Source organism: Urtica dioica, chromosome 5 (assembly GCF_054948205.1).
Source record: "Urtica dioica subsp. dioica isolate 48M chromosome 5, U.dioica_male_clone48M_v1_H2, whole genome shotgun sequence".
NCBI classification, from domain to species: domain Eukaryota; kingdom Viridiplantae; phylum Streptophyta; class Magnoliopsida; order Rosales; family Urticaceae; genus Urtica; species Urtica dioica.
This window is the reverse complement of record NC_142760.1, coordinates 39,550,841-39,571,071: the sequence shown is the minus strand read 5'-3', so window position 1 is coordinate 39,571,071 and position 20,231 is coordinate 39,550,841. Positions and strand designations below refer to the sequence as shown.

The following is a 20,231-nucleotide window of genomic DNA, read 5'->3' as shown; positions in this document are numbered from 1 at the left end:
CTATTTGACAACTTGAAGAACACTTGTAATTTTGTAGTATGTGTGTAATCAGTGACGAATCTAGGAATTCAGGGGGGGAGGGGGACACAAATAAAAAAAGTAATCAATATTTTTTTAATTCACCAAACAAAAAGTTTAACACTCAATATACACGATCAAGTTGTCATTCATGAATCGATCTCCCATTCTATTGCGTAAGCGATTTTTCACATAATTCATACTAGAGAATACTCTTTCAACTGATGCGGTAGCGACGGGAAGAATTAATGCAAACGTAATAAGCAAAAAGACTAAAGGATATACCTTATCCTTTTTTGTCTCGACCATCTTCTTCGCAAGATCTCCAAGCCCTTGCAATCTATCAAAGTTCTCGTTGGAGCGCACATCAAGAATATATGTTTCGAGTTGATCTTCAAGTTTCAAAAGCTCAATAGGAGAGAAGTCTTCTTGATAAATTTGAGCAAGACGAATCAATTTTTGCTTGTCATAACCACAAAATGAATCATTGGAACACAAAAATGTTACACATAAAAGAAGCTCGGTGTTGGCCTCTGTGAAACGATCATTCAACTCTTGAAGTTGCATATCAATAACTGAGTAGAACAAGTCCACACGGAAGTAATGCATATTCGTCGGATCTTGAACTTTACGTCTTGATCTTTCTCGAGCTTTAAATACACCATCCATGTCGGGAACATCAATTCCGTGTTTTTCACAAAAAGAAACAACTTGATCATAGAATGCTTGCCATCCCTCATCTCGCATCACTTGTAATCTTCACTTGGATATTTTCTCCAAAGTCATAGCATTCACGATATCTTGATCCCTTCTTTGTAAAGACTTCGAGAACTCGCTTGTGATTCCCAATATGGCTTTCATCAAATGTAGAGTAAAAATGAACTCAAAAGATTGTATCATACCCAACAAATTATTCGCTTCAAATTTTTGCTCATAACTCCGCCATTCATCTGCAATTATTTCAAGACGATCAATTGTAGCTGAGAACATAGTTAACAAGCTAATCAATGAATCATAATGTGAGCTCCACCGTGTATCTGAAGAACGTTTAACCATAGTTTCTTGATTTAAGCCTCGTCCACTAAGAATCTCTCCATTGTCAAGATCCTCGACTATCTTGGTTGCTTGTAGTTGATGAAGCATATCACAACGTTTAGCGGAAGCTCCAACAACATTGATGACACTAGCAATAGTAAGGAATAGGCTTGCAACTTGAATATGTTTTCTAGCCACCGCTACGAGAGCAAGTTGGAGTTGGTGAGCAAAGCAGTGAACATAAAAAGCATACGGATTCTCCTTCAAAATAAGCGATTTCAAACCATTAAACTCTCCTTGCATATTACTAGCTCCATCGTAACCTTGTCCACGTAATCTTGAAATACTCAAACCATGTCTAGAAAAGAAGTGATCAATTGCACCTTTAAGTGAAAGAACTCTTGTACTAGTAACATGTTCAATACCCACAAAACGCTCGACTACACAACCATTTTTATCCATGTAACGCAACACCATAGCCATTTGCTCTTTCATCGAAATATCACGAGATTCATCAACTAAAAGAGAAAAGTATGAATCACCCATATCTTTCTTGATGATCATAATTGTCGGCTATGGCCTTTACAATTTCCTTTTGAATGCTTGGAGCCGTCAACTTGTGATTTTTAGGAGCCTTTTTCAAAGCAACATAATCTATTTCATCATTATGCTCAGCTAGAAACTTTAAAAGCTCGAGAAAATTACCTTGATTTCTTGAGTTTTCCGTTTCATCATCACCGCGAAAGGCAATCCCTTGTCGTAATAGAAACCGAGCACAATCAATCGATGCATTCAATCGCACTCTATGTGCTCTTAGAGCTTGATCAGTTTGTTTCATCAAAGCATGCTCGAGATGTTGTTTTTGATTTCTTAGTGCCTCGAACTTACTCCAAGCTTGGTTATGAGTACTATTGTGGCCTCCAACATGAGCGTCAAGTTTCTCTTTTTTTCCCAATTTGTAAACCCTTCACCAACAAAACAATTCCCGCCCCCTTGATCACCCATGTTTGATTTGAATAAATAACAACAAAGGCAATACGCAGCATCTTTTGTCTCGCTATATTCCAACCAATTAGAATATTGAAGATACCATGCGCGATTGAAACGCCGTCGCTTCTCTCCATAATTTTTGAATGGAAAAAAAAAAACAAGACTTGGTTGACAAGGACCTTTTAGTATGTATGCTCTCCGTACATCGTCTCGAATATTAGGATGGTAATCCGAAATAGGAATTCTTTTCCCGGGATCCGCCTCGTGGTTTGTTGGATCAAATTCATCTTTTCTCAATTTAGCTCCATCGTCATTTTTCCCCGAAGGAATTGGTGAGTCTAATGATCTCTTCAAAAACTTCAACATACCTATTTCACAAATAAATAAATAAATAATATTAGAGCCAAATAGATAATCTGTCAAATATCATATTTGTCACTAAATAAGTCTTCTTAAATTGCCAAAATAATTTGCAATGAAACCTGGCTTTTGTGTCTTGCTAAATGCTAATAGCAGAAAACTAATGAAGATGAAGCCTTGTTTTTTTTTTTTTTTTAAAGATGTCATTTTTTTTAACAAAAAAAAAAGATGTCATCAAAGTTGAACATATCACTCTGAAAGTGGAACAGTGGAACAATGGAACAATATATCCATTGTTAATACAAGATACACAATAAACTTAAACACATGTTAAAGTTAAACATAAAACTTGCTTTCAATTGGCAAAAAAGAAGAAAATATGTTGCCACTGCTCTGTTTAGCTATTTGCCAAAAGCCAATATTATGAAGGAAAAAAATGGTGATTCTGAAGTCTTGAAGAAGACAAATCGTTGCATAAGTGGAATAATCTTGTACAGCTAATCAGCCAAAAAATAATCATGTACAACCAAGACTATGTATATTCATTTACTCAACTCAGCCAATTAATTTGCCAAGCCCAAAGAATTAAACCCAGCCCATCAAATTTATCTGTATACAAAGTCAAAGTCCATTAATTTTTTTTTATTATTTCAGGGGGGTCACTGGCCCACCCTGGCCCCTTAGTGGGTCCGTCACTGTGTGTAATGTTTCTACTTTTTGTAATAAGGTCACCTCGAATGCAAAAGTTGCTACCTTGCTTAAATGAGCGATATTCACTGCCACAAAAGAGACTTTTAGATGCGGATAAATTTTGGATGCGACATGTCGCATCTGAAAGACCTTTGGATACAACTTATCGTATCTAAAAGTTTGACCAAATTTTGAAAAAAAAAATCTTTTTAGTTAGATGTTTAACCTTTAGACGCAACATGTCTCATCTAAAGATCTCACTACGTATTGTTTGCGACATTTGTCGTATCTTTGAAAAATTGAGTGGGTTTGGTCATGTTTGTTTCTTCATTTGAAAACTGTTTTTAATTTTTCTAACTTGAACAGTTTTATAAAAAAACTGAATTGACTGTTTGTTTGATGATTCTCATAATACAACTCAAAAAGTTTTCAAACTGTTTTCTGTTTTAATGAAAAAAATCGGAAAACAGTTTTTAGGTGTTTTCTAATATTTCACTCAACTTTTTTAACTTTTTTTTTAATTTTTTTTTAATATATCCTCTTGACATTTCATTCTCTCATATCAACATCATTTCATTTTCCTCACTTTTGATTATCGAATTTGTTTTCGTTTCCCGGAAAACTTAAGTTTTACAATTATGGCAAATTTTAAACAATCGGAACTCCATTTTACAAACTATTAATTGGTCGTGATCCTCTCGTTGAGCACATGAGTTTTCACTATTTTTAGTCAACATTATGTATCAAAATTTGATATTTGCTGTATTGACTACAAAGACAAACGGTGTTTTCCGATGAACTTGTGAACAATCATTATTAGTAAAGGTACGACCATTATATTCGCAGCAAAGACTTTCAATTAGTATATATCTCGACGTCTAATTCTTATGTGAATTATTACACTTCAATTACAAAAAACTGAATAAAAAAAACTGAAATCCTTACCAAACAGTTATTTGAAAACAATTGCAAAAAAATTTTAAACTACAACTATATAAAAACAAAAACAGAAAAAAAAAAAAAAACAGTTTGAGTGAACTACCAAACAGGCTCTTTATTTTTTCAATTTTTTTCTTCATTTATTGACAGGACAATTTTGCCTTTCTGGGTCAACTATATTTAAAACATTTCTTTCTATTTTCTGTCTCATTTGTTCTTCTTCTTTCTCTTTTCTGACCATCGCCGTCCCCCCTCGCGAACCATCGCTCTCCAACCACCAACGCTCAGACCGCCCGCTTCTGCCCTCACTGTTCATTTCAGGTTCTCTCTCTCTCTCTCTCTCTCTCTCTCTCTCTCTCTCTCTCTCTCTCTCTCTCTCTGATTTATCTCCATCGTCAATAAATGGGAATAAACAAATTAAAGGAATTGATGTCGCTGGTTATAGAGCGACGTCTAATCTATTGTTTTTACTAACATTTTGATGCGAAATGTCGCATCTAAATCCACCAATACCTGCCATCCGTAATTGTCGCATCTAAATCCACCAATACCTGCCATCCGTAATTGTCGCATCTAAAGGTCGATCCATTACTTTTGGATGCGAAAAGACCTTTAGATGCGGAATATTGAATGCGACAAAAGTCGCATCGAGTGTCGCTTCTAAACGACTTTTAGATGTAACAAATGTTGCATCTAAGAGCCTCTTTTGTCCTAGTGATTATGGAAAACACAAGTTTTTTTAAAAGGGGTATCGGTGCTCTTCCTTTGCACCAATGTCCAAATATAACCTATTTTTATTTTTTTAACATACTTGTTTATGTTATATGCCGCGTTGTTGTTTATAAATAGTGAGTACGGACATATCAATGTTTAGGGCTTAGGACTACTCAGTCGAAATTTATTATCGTAGCTTTTTTCCATCATCACTATAAACTGAAACAGACAAATGGATTTTTATCATCTCTCAATTTTATTTTCTACATTGGTTACAAATTGTTCTTATGAAAAAAAATATAACTATTAGCTAAAGAATAAAATATTGTGTGTAAAATATAAAATTTCTATAAGTTGAGGGAAGCCGTCCATGGTTGTGCGATGCGCTAGATGGAAATGTTTTACTTTTATTTTTTAATTTTTAATATCAAACGAATTCATTAGGTAGACGAGTAAATAAGTATTAATACAGATTTTGAAAGTTTCAATATAACATAAATTTGATTTCATGTCAATTTAGACTCATCGATGGAATCAATGAAAGCGTTCAATACAATATATGCGTACCTGATTCCCTGAAGAACCAATATATACAAAAATATCTAGCACAACATGTGCTCTTTGACATAAAACTCTATTTGATGGGATCAACCTAGATCAAGAGACCTTAGCAATAGAGCTTCAAATATACAAAAACTTAATCTCTTGGGAACTCCGTGATTGTACTCTCAGGATTTCTATTCCGTCATTAGAATCAGCAAAAGTACAAAAATAATAATAACAATAACATATGGGTCCAACTTCGTGCGTGGAACGAGCCACCAAAAAGTTGAAAAACACAATGAGAGGGGCGGGGCCACCATGAATATAAGTGTAATGTAGTCGTCGACTTCTAACACTTTTATAAGAGTGTAACGAGCTTAGAGACTGACTGTTTATATTCGTCCCAATCGAATCGTGGAAAATCGGAGCTCACTCAAGCGCCTCCTAGGAGAAAAGGTGTGTGAGAGCCGATGAATATAGCGTAGTGAAACACCGTCGAACCGAGGCACCCGCCCACCTTTCAATTGTCGCTAAGAAGTAACGTTTTTCCATTGTTATCCGTCTGTCAAAAGTTTCTTACATAGCCTTTTCCGTTATTACCAAATGAATTTTTAGTTAAGTTGTTACTTAAGCATGAAAATTGTAAAAATTATCCTACAATTTTATTTATTTTAGCAAGAGAAATAAATTTTTTGAAAAAAAAAACTTTCGTTGTTAATGGAGCAGAGAATGTGTCAATTAAATCATGATAAAAGTTGAAATTGATAATATTTTTATTTTATTCTTCTTCAATAATGTCACTTCCAATATTATTCCTTTAGTTTCTTGTCGTACGATTTGGACAATGGAATTCCGATTCCAAAATCTAGACCCAATCGGAACGATACCAAACATTTGGATTCCGTCCAACCTGGATTCCGGTGGTTTCGGAACATAAATCCATTCTGAAGCCAAGTTTGCCTTATGTTTGAACTTTAGTTTTTAAACTTCAAATTAAATTGATTTTCTCTTTTTTGGAGTGGGTCTGTGATGATGCGAGAGACGGTTTGTGAGAGTCCACCAGTAAAACAAGGAAGGACATTATTTATTGCTAAGTAATTGATAGTAAGGTTTGAGTTACCGCGCCGTCCTCAAATTTATGGTATACCCTTACTGGGGATTTTACTACGGGTATTCTGGAGAAAAGAAAAGTAACGCGTACATGCAAAAGGGAGGCAACATGAGCATTCGCATGAAAAGTTAGCAGTTAATAGCAAGTGCTGGATAATTAATCAAAATTTTCAAAATATTGGCTAAATTGAAATTTACGTTTCAATTCGACTATATTGCAAGAGCGCCCGAATTTTAATACCATGAAGACCCTTATATAATGTGTAATGCTTCTAAAAACTATAAAGTGTACAAGTTTAACCACGCATGCTTGAAAAAAGTCCCACATAAAAAACGAATTGTAATTTTGGGGAGAAGATTAGGCATAAGTATGTGGAGTACAAACTTATTAGCACATAGTTTGACACGATTGTGACGATAACATGTGGAGATTCTAGAAGAATGGGCCACTGATTTGTTTTTATCAAGGTGTTATACTATAGTCTCAGCTTCGAATTTGGTAGATGAAAATTTGTGCCCTTCTTGCCCAACTACTCGCGAAGACGATCGAAGGCCAAATCTTGTGGCATGTAGATACAAGAGAGGATCATAAGAGCGCTAGAAAAACAAAATCCTTTTATTTTATTGGGATTTGGATGTAGATGCCCAAGTTTTTTGCGCGATATGAATCTATATCTTCCATAGTATAAAATTATATGTAAATTTGAGAAATGATTAAGTGGGAAACATATGAGACATTAATCTTGGGTGTCGCAACCGGAGAACTTCAAAACTTCCCAAATTTACCCACTAAATTATATATTGGTTGGTATGGTTAATATGAATATGGGTTCCGTCACTGGAATCGGTACAATCAGGATAAACCGGAACCTAGAAGTTTCGGTTCGTACCGAACCACACTCTCTCTCCACCTTCCATCATCGCCAGATTGCATCTTGCCTCGACACTCGGAGCTCCATCTGCGTCATCGTGACGAGAAGAAAATCCATGTGCCGTCGTCGGGGAGCAGTCCTTCTTAGTTTTGGCTATAAGTATTTATGTTTTATTCCATGTTTGTTTTCAAATCAATGTCTTTTTTAGTGCAAAAATACGTGTAAATGTGAGGCATTTGTAGGAGAAAAACGTTAAAGGGGCATTCTTAAAGCAAGTCCAATTAATGATAAAAAGAAATGTTTCTAATGTCATTTTTGTTTCTAGTCTTCCTCGTGAATGTCGTTTCCAACATTTTTCGTTTTATTTTTTTTGTCGTTTACAATTGATGTGAAAGAGAAGCGGTTACACAAGGCAGAGCGAAGAAAACGAAGGTCAGACTCTAAACGACGTCCGTTAAAGCTCTCTTCTCTTCTCTTCTCTTCTGCACCAATCTCACTTCCTGATCGTTGTCCCCGAAATACTATTACCAGAGAGAGAGAGAGAGACTAGACGATCTGAATCAGCTTCGAAGATGGAGGAGATGTTGGCGGTGATTCTTTCGATGCTTCTGGTGTTCGCATTGATCCCTCTTTTCATCTGGAAACGCCGTCACGATTCTCGATCTCAACGCGAAGAAGAAGTAGAGGGAGAGCCTCAGGTTTTGTTTCACTCTTCACTCTCTCGAGCTTTAATTTTTTTTTTTTTTTTGTTCCTCTTAGCGAATCGAAAGCAATTCCTTTTTTTTTCGCTTGCGAATCGATTCAGGTTGCGCAGAGAGAAACTGCGGTACGAGCCACTGGAGCGGCGCGGCGGATGCGGCGGAGACCGGCTGCCGGAGCCAGCTCTTCTTCAGCTCCGCCAGCTCGTGAAGGTTTGACTTCTGTTTCGGCGTTTGATATGATATCATCTTCAGAACAAAAAAAATTCATATCAAATTCGTGATTGTTTTGGTTCCGAATTAAGTATTCTTCGAAAATTGAAATATTTTGTCAAATTGGGTTTTGTTCATGGCTTATTGTACATTCAAATGAAATTATCTATAACTTTGATGTTTTTTGAATCGAGGATTAAGAGGGGCACTTTCTAGGTTTTGTTTAAAATGTGGTCATGTTTGCCTTTTATATTCTTGCGTATTCATTGCTGAGGCAGTGAGACTTTTGATATGTCTTTACAATCTCAGAGTTTCTGGATTTTGAAATTGATGCATAGTGAGTACTTGTTTGGACCCTGGTATATATATGGTTTTGATAGATTCACTATGAAACGGACTGATAGGAAGATTGTGGTCTACAATGCGGTTCATATGTGGCTTAATTGTTTGAAACGCCGGTTGTACTTGATAGATTCTCTAGCTAGATTTCTATGGCTTTGTTTTAGTGGACACGAATGGTTGTGATTCATAGCGTGGTGTTTTCCTTTGTGCAGAATCTGTTGATGAAATTGATGACGAAGGTGGGGCTGGTGAGTATGAAGCTGGTGCGATGACGAAAAGGGAAAGGAAGCGACAAGAACGTGAGGCACAACGACAGGTAATGAATATATGTGTACAATTTCAGCGTATTTTGTCGTCGATTGATAAAAGCTGTTTGAAGTTTCTGTTTTCACTTTCCTTGGTTGATTTTCGCTTGTCATTTATATCGAAAAATCTCCTATAAAAAAAGATAGTATCAAGAAAAGCTCTTGTTCAACTGGTTTTCATGGAAGTTGGGTCATTGGACTTTTGAGCACGAATGACACACTTGACTGCTATCGTCTAGTAGAAATGAATTTTGGGCAGAGTAATATGGGAAATGTAATCCCAAGGGGTTGGTCTAAAGGTAAGTGATTCTTGGGACCTTTCGAATCCCTAGTTCGATTCACCCCATACGCAACAATTGGGGCATAGTCTTCCGATTGATAATGCCAGGGCCTCGTGGATTTTAGTCCGGATTAACTTGGACACCACGGTTATAAAGAAGAATGATATTGGAATCATGTAAATCGACAGGGTTTTTGGTCTTTGGTTTTGAGCTCCACGGACGTGCTTGGTTAACTTTTATCCATTTTGTTTAGGCTGAGCAAGCTTCTCGGGAGTCTAAGCACTTAAAGCAAGAGTACTATGACCAAGCGAGGAGGAAGAAAGACGAGGAGCGTGAGGCGTTAGAGCGTAAGCTGGTGAGCAACTCTTCGCAATTTTATTTTTCAACTTTGTGTCCGTTTTACCATTTTTTTTTACGAGTATCGACTATGTTGGTGTAGGAAGAGGAAGCAGCGGCGAAGAAGGCCAAGGAGGAGGAAGAAGCTGCACTGGAATTTCAAAAATGGAAAGGTGAATTCTCAGTGGACGCTGAGGGCACTTTGGATAATGAAGATCAAGATGGGTCTCGGGGTTTGCTTAATGATTTTGTGGAGTATATCAGGGTATAACTTCCTTCACCTCTTATCTGCTAGAATGATTATTTTTGGGTGTCGTTCTTTTTAATCAAGCCACAGCATTTTAAAAAAATCAGCCAAAAAAAAAAAAGAGCTCAGCCCATATATCATTCCTAAGATTCCACCATCTGAATCGAAGAGATTATATCTAATTTAAATTAACATGAATGCTAGTTCCAAATGAGGTATTTCTTGGTCTTTTTTTATCAAGCTTACTATTTCCTCGTATATTTTGATCTGCAATTCATTTTCGCAGAAACACAAGTGTGTTCCTTTAGAAGAACTGGCTGCAGAATTCAAGTTAAAGACTCAGGTAAAAGTTTCCCCCCCCCCCCCCCCCCCCCCTCTATATTAGTTCTTATTTTTACAATCTCCATCTCTCATTATGACACCAAAGTCCATTCATATGCTTTTCTGATTGGATTTCTCTCCGCGCAGGAATGTATCAACCGAATCGCCTCTTTGGAGAGCATGGGTGTGTTAGCCGTGACTTTTTTTTTTCTAATCGATTGTTTAAAAAGTTGCATTAGACTTTATTTTATATTCTACACTGTGTGTGTGTGTGTGGTGCTAGGGCGACTCTCTGGTGTAATGGACGATAGAGGAAAGTATATATACATATCTCAGGAAGAAATGAGAGCCGTTACGGAGTATATCAAGAGCCGGGGTCGGGTCAGTATTTCACATCTAGCTAGTAAGTCCAACCAGTTCATCGACTTGGAATCGAAACCCCAATTCGTAGAAGACATCAGCGGTGACACGGAGGAGATTTTGGTATCTTGATGTTATCATTGCCGTGCATGTAAAACTGACGAAATTATAATGAAATATAATGAAAATTTGCAGCGTTGGGATGGACTTAAATGTGCTCTTAATTCGTAACTATCTCAAACACTAAATACGTGGTATTAATACAAACATAGAAATATAAAAAGACTTGAAAAGAAAAACGAAAAAAAAAAGCTACTATTAAGTCATTAAATCGATCATTAGCATAGATAATCTATAGTACCACACTCGTAGAGCTAACTAGCTATATAACAGAGAATAAATTTCAATACATGGCACAAAATTCTCAAAAAAAAAAAAATTAAAAATCGTTTTTCACTTAATCTGATTTAATTGTTATAACATTGGTCTCAAACCCTCGTATTGACCATCATCAGTGTCCCAAAAGCCAGGTTCATGATTAACGGTTGATTTTTTTTTTTTTTTTTTTCATTATATCAACAAAAAAAGGTTATTGTCACATTCATAGGACCTACATGAATTAAATTAGTAAACAGAGAGATTTACCAGAAGAACAAAAAATAAACCCCGGGAAGAAGATCTCATCAATTCAACCCCCGAACAACGACAACGATGTAAACGACGACGACAAACAGAAGCGGCAACAACAAATTAGCCGGGCGGGCCGAGCGATGCCCCGAGCTCTTGGTCGGAAAATGTTTGGGAAGATCGCACTCTTCCCCGTTAAAGTAGACCTTGGTCGGAAACCCGTCGCCCCGTTGGACATTGATCCCCGGCGTCCTCTTCTTCGAGAACGACATCACCGACTGTTGCTTCCCCGGGACGCGGACCCCACGGGATGTCCCGGTCCCGTTGGTCTCGCCCATCAGGTAGTTCAGCCCGGGAAGGCCCCGGAAGAAGACCGTCCCGTCGAGCTCGGGGAGGCGGGTCCCGTTGAAGGAGTAGACGTTCTCGTACCCGTCGTAGGCCCGGCCCATCTGGACCGCCGAGAACCAATCCTCGAAAGCCTCTTCCATCCAATTGAACAGAGTGATCCGAGCCGTCCAACCCTTTCGATAGTCCGCGTTGACGTGCCAGTTGATCGTGACTCCGCAGTTGTCGGGGCACGGGAGCCGGGCCGGGACCCTCATGTGCTTGAGCCGGGCCCACGCCCGGGCCTTCTCGCTCCGGTTCGCGAAAGGGACCAAGAGCGCCTCCGCCGGAAGCAGGAGAGCCTGGGCGTCCCGGTCGCAAGCGGGCCCGGGGACGGGGACGGCTTCCTCGGGCCCGCAACCGCACGCGCAAGTGTCGCACGGGACGACCGAGTCGTTGTAGAAAGCCGAGAACGAGACGCAGCATTTGGACCGTCTCTTCGCGGTGGGGCGAGAGATGTTGCACGTGACTTGCCAGCTGGCGATGGCGAGCGTGACGGCTTGGAGGCCCGAGGGGTCGGGGAACTCGGTCGGGTCGACCCGGATCGGGGCCCCGCACTTGTAGTCCGGGTTGAGGACGCCCTCGATGGCCCAGTTTCGGGGCGGGAAGAGGGCGGTCCGGTTGAGGTCCGGCGGGACTTTGTAGACTTGGAGTTGGAATATGGACCGGGCTTTCTTCTCGTCCATCACGCCCGGCAAGAGCGTCCCGTTCCGGCAGCAATACGGGAGTTTTCCGACCTTCTCGTCGTCCTTTCGGTCCGCCGGGAGGTCCGAGATTATTGGCCTCTTTTCGCAGCTCATGACCTAGAGTGTCACCATATTTTGATACAAAAATGTGTCAATTAGCTTAGAAGAAAAAATAACTTTTCTAATATTTATATCATATTCTAAGTACTTCAAATTTTCTCGTAGAAACAAGTTACTTGAAAACGTTGGACATTTAAAGCGCGTAGTTAAACGTGAGTTAAACATATCGCGGAGAATATGAAGACAAAAATTAATTTAAATGCAATTTTTTTTTCCTGTGCTATATCTTTCACCTTTTTTTTTTCATTGACATATATAATTTAAGCTTCTCTAAGCTATCGATTTCATAATAAATAAATAAAAAAGATTAAATTAAATATTCCAAAATGAATAATGATCGTACTATTTTTCTAAAAAAATTAAACTAGAGATCAAAATGTCTACTTGGTAATAGTTTAGATTATTTGCGCAAAAAAAAAAAAAAAACTTGATTAGATAAGGGAAAATGATGTTTATATACCTTGACTTTAAGTGAAATGTTACATTGCTACCTTTGATTTTTATAAACGCTAGGTTTGTACCCTCAATTCTATGAAAATGACTACATTATACCTTAGAATGCATAACTATGCCACATCTATTCATTTTATTGACCTTTTTTCAATAAAATTTTTGAACGTCCAAGGAAAAATCAACAAAAATAATAAACGTGGCATAATTACGTATTTTTAAGGTATAATGTCGTCATTTACATAAAATTGACAATAGTTATTTATCAATATCGTTGTTATTGGCGTACCTGAGAGAAATCGAGGCCGGTGTAGTACATGCCAGCGGGGCCGTAGATGCAAGGAGAGGCGTCGTGTTTGTGGGTGTAGGCCCCACGCATGGTGTTGATGAACTCTCCTCGGGTCCACTCCCAAGTCAGATTCCAATGGTCCAAACGCCCCAACGCGTGGTTGTTGTCCAACGTCACTTGCCCCAAATAATTCTCCGAGTAAGCTTGGAGAACGTCGTATGTTATCGATAAATCCCCTTTCTGCTGCGGCGAGAATTTTGTCGCCTTCGCTTTCTTCGCCTTGTACTTCGGATTGCTCGTACAACACACGTACATTGCGCTCTTTCCTGTATTTTGTTCATTAACAAGTTAAAAAAAAAATTTGATTTTCTAACTATATAAATGCTAATTAACAAAAAAAAAAAAAAAAAAAAAAAATCCATAGCTCTTTACAATATTTATGAGTTTTTAAAGGTTAATTTAATTAGCCTACATTTCCTTTGCGAGTTTTGTACAATAGGGTGGGCGAAATCCTTCATATATGGGGCAACCATCACTATTTTTTTTTTCTTTCTTTCAACGTGTAATTACTTAATTACCAAGTTTTTGTATGATAAATTACAAAACCTATTGCAAGTATTGTACTTATAATGTAGTCAATCATACGCGGTCCCAATTATATTTACAAATTCTAATTCTAATTTGTACTTACAAAGTTCGTTTATGTTTAGATGAAATATTTAAGTTTCTAGATTTAATATTTTTCCATTTTTTTTTTTGTTCGATTTCTAAAAACGTACTTAAATTCTTCATACTTTTATTATATCACAATTATAAAACATAAAAAAATCTGTTCCATTGCGGTAAATATAATGAGATAACCACTCGTGCATGCATGCATGAGCATAACCCACGTAAAATTAATAAATAAATAAAATCTAACCATGAATCCTTGGCGGCGGGCAATCATAGCCATCATTCTCAAGCCGGAGCGTCTTCGGCATCGGAATCGCCCCGGATTTCAACCCGAACATCGTCCCGGTGATCGAAACCCGAGCCTCGATCTGATCAAGATCTCCGGCGGTATCGATAGCCGTCTTCAAATCCGAGCCGCTCAAATACGTCCCGTTTCCAACCTCCACCGGAAACTGCCCTCCGCCGGCGCCACCGCCGACACCGTCGTCCGCCGGAACCACGACCGCCCCGTCAGTGGAGACGAGAATCTCGCGGTGCTGAAACCCGACGAAGACCTTCCAGGCTTGGAGCTCGTCGTCGCCGGCGTTGAGGACCGAAGCCTCGGCCTTGAACGCCCACGGCTGAGCCGAGACGTTCTTGAGCCGCGGAAACTCCTTTTCGCGGGATATGAACGTGTAAGTTACGAAGATTCCGTTGCACCGGTTTTGCTCCGGCAAGGCCGGGGTCGCCGGGTTGTCGCCGGAGACCACTCCTCCGTCGTAGTCTTGGCCGTGGATTACGGGCCATAATAGCCCTAGTAATAATGCGAACCCGAGTACTTTTATTCTCATTGCGATTTTTGTATTTTATTTTTCTGGCTTTTCACCGTCGCGATCGATCAATTGATCGTCGCGGGTTCTGGTATTCCTGCCTCCCAAGATGAGAGAGAAAGAGAGAAGTTTTATTGGTGGGGAGAGAGAGAGATGTCCTGGTCAAGGAAGGTTGTGTATATATTTGGTTTTCCATTATTGGTTTAAAGCGATGGGTTCGCAGGAATTTTTGGGAGATGTATTAGTTACTTGTAATGTTGATGCATGAAAATGGCTGTCTTTTTAATTATGTCTTTTTTATCGACATTTCTTAATAATAATAATAATAATAAGGGAATAACAATAATGGTTGAATTTAAAACTCCAATTATCCCCAAATAAGTAAATAAATAAATAAGAAAAGCCAATGCTGATTTCATTATATTGTTAGTAATATTATTACTAGAAATTATGCGTGATGCAGTATTTTTTTTCTTTCACATAATAGCTAAATTTTAGTTTTTAGATTTGGTAATTAATTTTAGAATTAACGACTAATACGATGGATCACCAATGAGTGTCTGGGAGAAAACTGTCTTCTCAGTGTGAGAAAGATTGTTGAATTCTCATAGCTTGAATGTATAAAAGAATAATCTAAATTGTACGACACCGTAAGCTAATAAACGACTATATAACTCTAATATGCCCCTTCAAGGTGGACGGTACATATCAAACAAGGCCAGCTTGCTCATGAAAGATCTGAGCAACAGCTTCAATACACCTTCTTGAAGATGATGCCTGACAAAATGGCAATCAATGTCAATGTGTTTAGTACGTTCGTGAAATGCTGAGTAAGAGACAATGTGGATCGCCACCTGATTGTCACGAAACAAAACCACCGGTGAGGATTGCTTGGTCCTCAAATCAACGAAACTTCACTCATTGCCGCTGCAATGGCACGATCGATACTCAACCTCAACTAACGAGCGCGAGACTGCGGTTTGTTTCTTGGATTTCCAAGAAATCAGCGAGTCACCCAAAAACACTCAGAACCCAGTAATCGACCTTCTCGTGTCATAACAGGTGGCCCAATCAGCATCCGAAAAAGCCTTGAGCTGGGATTTGACACTGAATGTTATATCAGGTCTACTGATAGTCAAATACAAGAGCTTCCCAACCAGCTTTCGATAATGGGAAGGTTTAGCGAGCGAATCTCCACCAGTACAATTGAGAGAACATGTGGATTCATGGGTGTGTGAACATGGCGAGCTGCTAAAAAATCAAAATCTTCAAGTAGTTGAAGAGCATATTGCCGCTGCGAAACCACAATCCCATTCGCTAAACGAGCAATTTCAAGACCAAGGAATTATTTTAACTCACCGAGATCTTGAGTTTGAAAAAAGCGCTAGGATTGAGCTCGACATCAGCAATGAGACTGTCATCAAGGATAATATCATCTTCAGATCTTGATGGGTATATAATGATAAGCTAGACAAAATGGGAGCTTGATGTGTATATAGTGATCACTCCAACAATGTTCCACTAAAACATATTGGGATGGGGATTGATACTAGTCAGCAGATCATTGTAGTTGCAAGAAAAGACTGGGAATATCAAAATGAGATTGAAGATGAGGATATCGCAGTTTTTTTCTACCAAGACATCGATAGAATAGATGAGAAATTTGATGGTGACATGAATCAATTAACTTAAAACAAAAGTACAGATGACTATTTTGCTAATGTTGAATTGCCATAGAACTAAGTAGCATTCTAAATCTTCTTTAGTTGTTGTAAACACCGCAAAAAATTCAACTTATGTTCTCCAGCGAATACTAGGGATGGCCTCAAAGTTACATGATTTAATAAATAAATTTTTCTCAGTTGCAAAAAAACAGAGCCAAACCATTTATACAACAAACACACACAACGGAGGACGTGAATTGAAACTTCCACCGAGTTGTACCTTCGATAAAGCCCCAATCTTTAGCAGAGACGGGGCAGTCAGTCGTCAGAGGACGAGGCGTCGTCGCTGCTGTAGTCGCTGCTGTCGTCCTGGTCGAGGATGTCCAGCTCGACGTGCCGGACTTGGATGGTCTCTCCGGCGGGCTTCGCCGGACGCAGCGGCGGCGGCGGCGGAGGAAGAAAAGACGGCATCGACCCCGCCGGCGGCAGCGGCACGGGATCCCCAGGCTTCCACCCGGGCGGTGGCAGCGGAAGCTCCACCGGCATCCCCGGCCTCCACCCCGCCGGCGGCAGCGGGATGTTCGCCGGAAACAGCCCAAACTCCGGCGCCGGAGGAGGCTGATCCACCATCGGCTCGAAGGAGCGGCTTTCGGGCTCGGCGGCCGGGAGGCCCACGTCGAGCCCCGCGCAGGCGTAGAGCTGCGAAGCCCGCATCTGCTCGTCCTGCGGCGCCGGCGGGAGCGCTCCCCGGAGCGGGGCTTCTCCGGCGCCGAACTCCGGCGGAGCGAACGTGGTGTAGCTTATCCGGTGCGCGTACGAAAGCACGTCCGATAGGCTCAGCCTCGACTTCACCGTCGTCGTGGCGGCCGCGGAATCTCCCTCGTCCTCGTCCTCGTCCTCGTCATCGTTCTCGTCTCGTCTGAGCTCGTCTTCGTCGGCGTCTTTGGGGGTTCTGCGATAGTGAGAGTAGTCGTCGAGGAGGGCGTCGAGGAGGCGCTCGGCGTCCTTGAGCCTCGAGGCGAAGGAGAGCGCGGCGGCGTCTCGGGACCGGAGATCCCGGGCCGCCTTCGCGTTCGAGTCTTGGAGGTCGAGGATCTCCTGGAGCTGAGCCACGGCCTCGAAGAGCTGCTTTTGGAGGGCCGCGAAGTTGGCGAGGACCTCCTTCGCGGTGGACCCCGCCGCCGCCGGCGGCGGCTGCGTGGGGCCCGCCGGGGGGGAGAGGAAGACGGGGAGGGCGGCGCCGCCGCGGAAGGCGGAGCGGTTCGGGGAGACCTCGAAGAGGCGGGCCGCGAGGGAGGCCATTTGGGCCAGCAGCGACTGGGCTCGCCGGAGCGGCGGGAGGAGAGGGAGGAGGGCCTTCGAGGCCGCCGGAGACGGTGAGTTGGGCTGTTGGTTTTGCGGCGGGAGCGACGGAGAGGTCGGGTTTGTCAGCCCGAGCCTCGCCGGAGACTGAACTATCTGGTGCTGAAGCATCTTCGCTGCGATTGCGAGTGTCCTTAGGTTTGGTTTGATCTTAAATCAGGTCTGATCAAAATCTAAAAATTTTCACAACATTTGAAAGGGGGAAAAAGAAAAAGATTACCTCAGAACACTGAAATCCGACTCCGAATTCGAGCCGGCGAAACTCAATTATTCGGAGGTCAATGAGCCGCACATGGAAAAACCTAAAACATCATGGCAGTTCACGAAAAAGAGAAGCAAAATCAAATTGCAAGGTTTTGTAAAACGATAAGAAACGAACGTACTGAGGCGTTGGAAGTCAGTGGTTTGAGAGCTGAGAGCGATGGTCGGAGAGGAAGAGAGAAAGAGTCGTCGGAGATAGTTCTGAGGGAAACGGATTTGGGCGTGATTGGAAATTAGGTTAGGACTTGGAACTAAAATTCATTACCTCAAATCAAGGTTTTAAATTTCGGGAATTTCCGGAGAAATTACGGCGAAATTGCGCTAATCAGAGGAAGCCGGCACGCTTATGACTTCGTACGCGTTTCGTTGTTTGTTGCCGTCGAAAAGTCGTCGTTTTTGCGTGGAAAAATCTGTGTCGTCGCGTTTCGACCGGAGTTGCAGAGATGATTCGCGTGAGGTCGACGAAATTTCCGTCACGCCGTCCAAAAGCCGATCACCGTAGTGCAGATTCAAATTTATTTCGGTGATTTCGGCGAAAGTTCGCCATCGTTCCCATTGAATTTCGTCCAAATCTGCAAAGAGCCAGAAAAAGGAAGAAAAAAAGAAAGAGGTGTGGGTGCTAGAACTTCTAAAACGTTGGACCAGTGTATTTCATCGTTCTCATTGTATTTCAGTCTCTGTTTTTTTGTCACGCTGCTGAGAATCTCAGCCTGAGAAGAAGGGATTTAAATGCCCTAATGGGCCAAAATCATAAAATTGTGGTCTTGGGTGAGGGCTTGAGGTAAGGGCCCGATAAATGCCTTTAAAAACGAGAGATTTGCATCAAAGTCACAAATTCGGTTCCAAATTGCAAATGAATCACGACAAAAAAAAGTGTTGCATAGATGTCACTTTGATAAAAAAAAAAATAGGACCAAAATACCCTTACGCAGATTTCAAAGTAGACTCGCAGTCAAATATTTCGAAAAAAAAGTAGACCCACAGAAGAAATTACAAAAAATAGACTCGCAGTCAAATATTTCGAAAAAAAATAGACTCACAGAACAAATTACAAAAAGTAGACTCGCAGTCAAATATTTCAAAAAAAAAAGTAGACTCCTTTCGAACACGAGACCGCCGTCGCTGCTTTCGAGCAGGACGGTCCATCGCCATCGCGTTCCCGGCCAGCATCACGCTCGCCGCCGCCGCCGCCACTCCGACGTCCCTCAGGGACGCCTTCACGGCCGAGCATGGTTTCGTCGCCGCCTCCTCCTCGTGATTCTTAGATCTAGATCTAAGAATCGCGCCGGATTCCGGGTTCACGCTCGACGAGGTCGCACGGTTCTGCAGATCCACTCCATCTCCGACCGCCGCCGCCTTCGCTCGCACCCCTGGACGCTCCGGCGCGACTCGGCCGCCAGCTTCCTTCTCCGGCGGGCTGGTCTGCGCGGTCTGCAGAACCCGCTCCACCATCCTCGTGAGTTGAGCGAATTTTACGTTCGAATCGCGCTGAATCTCATCGAATCTCCGCCGGAACCAGCCTCTTTTGTAAGTGAGGGTAATTTAGACTTTCTATAGGTGACAAAAATGCAAATAAGTGATACGGATGCAATTTTAGCAAATAAGTAACACAAATGCAAGAAATGGCTGAAGTTGTGACTTCAGCCGCAAATGCCACTTTAAAAACAAAAGGCAATGATTTAGAAATGAATTTTAAAAATCAATTATTAGATATAACAGTCTCGTGTATTTATTTTTCCGTTTTGTACATTTAAAAATGGCTTTACAATTGTTAGTACACCTGCTTCACTTCCGTTAGAAATAATGTATACTAGTCTCATGTATTTATTTTTAATAGATATAATAGACACTTTTAAATCTATTGCTTCATTATTTTGTTTTAGGTTTAAAGTTAGACTATATATAAAAAAAAAATTAAAAAAAAAAATTCACAACATTATTTCCGTATTTTATTGCAATTTCAACCGGCCACCGCAATTTCCGTCGATTTTTTTTTTTCAAATTTTCACATTATTTCCGTCGTAATTTCCATCGGCCACCGCAATTTCCGATTTTTTAGACCATCGGCACATTATCGGCCGTCGGCATTTCAAACATTGCCTCAAATGATTGATAATGGAGAAGTTATTCCGTAAGTAACAATATTTTCATTGTAGTTTAAAAAAAACAATATTTTCATTGTTGTTTTATATTTTTATAATCTTTTCAACAGAAAAAATATATATATTAGTCCTTGAATTTCCATGAAAAGCGACGAAATTTCAATAACTCTAAAAAAAAAAAAAAAAAAAAAAAAAAGGCGTGATAAAATTTATGTCACCATTTTCATCTGTTGTTAATAAATCATCAGCCCCCAAATAAAATGTTTTGATCCGAATAATTATTTCAATAATGCAATGCTAATGCCTTTTCTTAGATAACGCTTACAAACTTGCAAAATACGTGATGTGTGGAGACTCGTCACGTGCGTCGCTTATGGTTCTCGAAAATGTCTCTGTATCAAGAGGATTCATGGATTTATGATGTAGAC

At 40.6% G+C, this 20,231-nt stretch overlaps 2 protein-coding genes and 2 pseudogenes across 6 annotated transcripts; 1 reads left to right on the top strand and 3 right to left on the bottom strand.

Moving 5' to 3' along the window:
* Nucleotides 1–135: 135 nt before the first annotated feature.
* On the bottom strand, nt 136–1,536 carry LOC149398429 (uncharacterized; annotated as a pseudogene).
* Nucleotides 1,537–7,673: 6,137 nt separating this feature from the next.
* LOC149398428 (DDRGK domain protein) lies at nt 7,674–10,581 on the top strand. The gene is made up of 8 exons (XM_089614952.1): nt 7,674–7,969; nt 8,077–8,182; nt 8,737–8,840; nt 9,364–9,465; nt 9,550–9,711; nt 9,980–10,036; nt 10,162–10,198; nt 10,298–10,581. The coding sequence occupies exons 1-8, from the start codon at nt 7,844–7,846 to the stop codon at nt 10,504–10,506; spliced, it is 903 nt and encodes a 300-aa protein (XP_089471078.1). The 5' UTR covers nt 7,674–7,843; the 3' UTR covers nt 10,507–10,581.
* Nucleotides 10,582–11,057: 476 nt separating this feature from the next.
* On the bottom strand, nt 11,058–14,435 carry COBL10 (COBRA-like protein 10 precursor). Its single transcript, XM_089614590.1, has 3 exons — nt 13,853–14,435; nt 12,931–13,256; nt 11,058–12,188 (listed from the first exon to the last, which is right to left on the bottom strand). Exons 1-3 carry the CDS (start codon nt 14,433–14,435, stop codon nt 11,058–11,060), a joined length of 2,040 nt encoding a protein of 679 aa, XP_089470716.1.
* Nucleotides 14,436–15,995: 1,560 nt separating this feature from the next.
* LOC149398426 (mediator of RNA polymerase II transcription subunit 4 pseudogene) lies at nt 15,996–18,469 on the bottom strand (annotated as a pseudogene). 4 transcript variants are annotated; one of them, XR_016297051.1, is made up of 3 exons: nt 17,824–18,469; nt 17,661–17,742; nt 15,996–17,551 (listed from the first exon to the last, which is right to left on the bottom strand). The product of XR_016297051.1 is annotated as a mediator of RNA polymerase II transcription subunit 4 pseudogene, transcript variant X4 (transcript). The 4 variants fall into 4 exon arrangements; XR_016297049.1 differs by having other exon boundaries at nt 15,996–17,556; nt 17,824–18,467; XR_016297048.1 differs by having other exon boundaries at nt 15,996–17,556; nt 17,661–17,902; nt 17,967–18,467.
* Nucleotides 18,470–20,231: the final 1,762 nt, after the last annotated feature.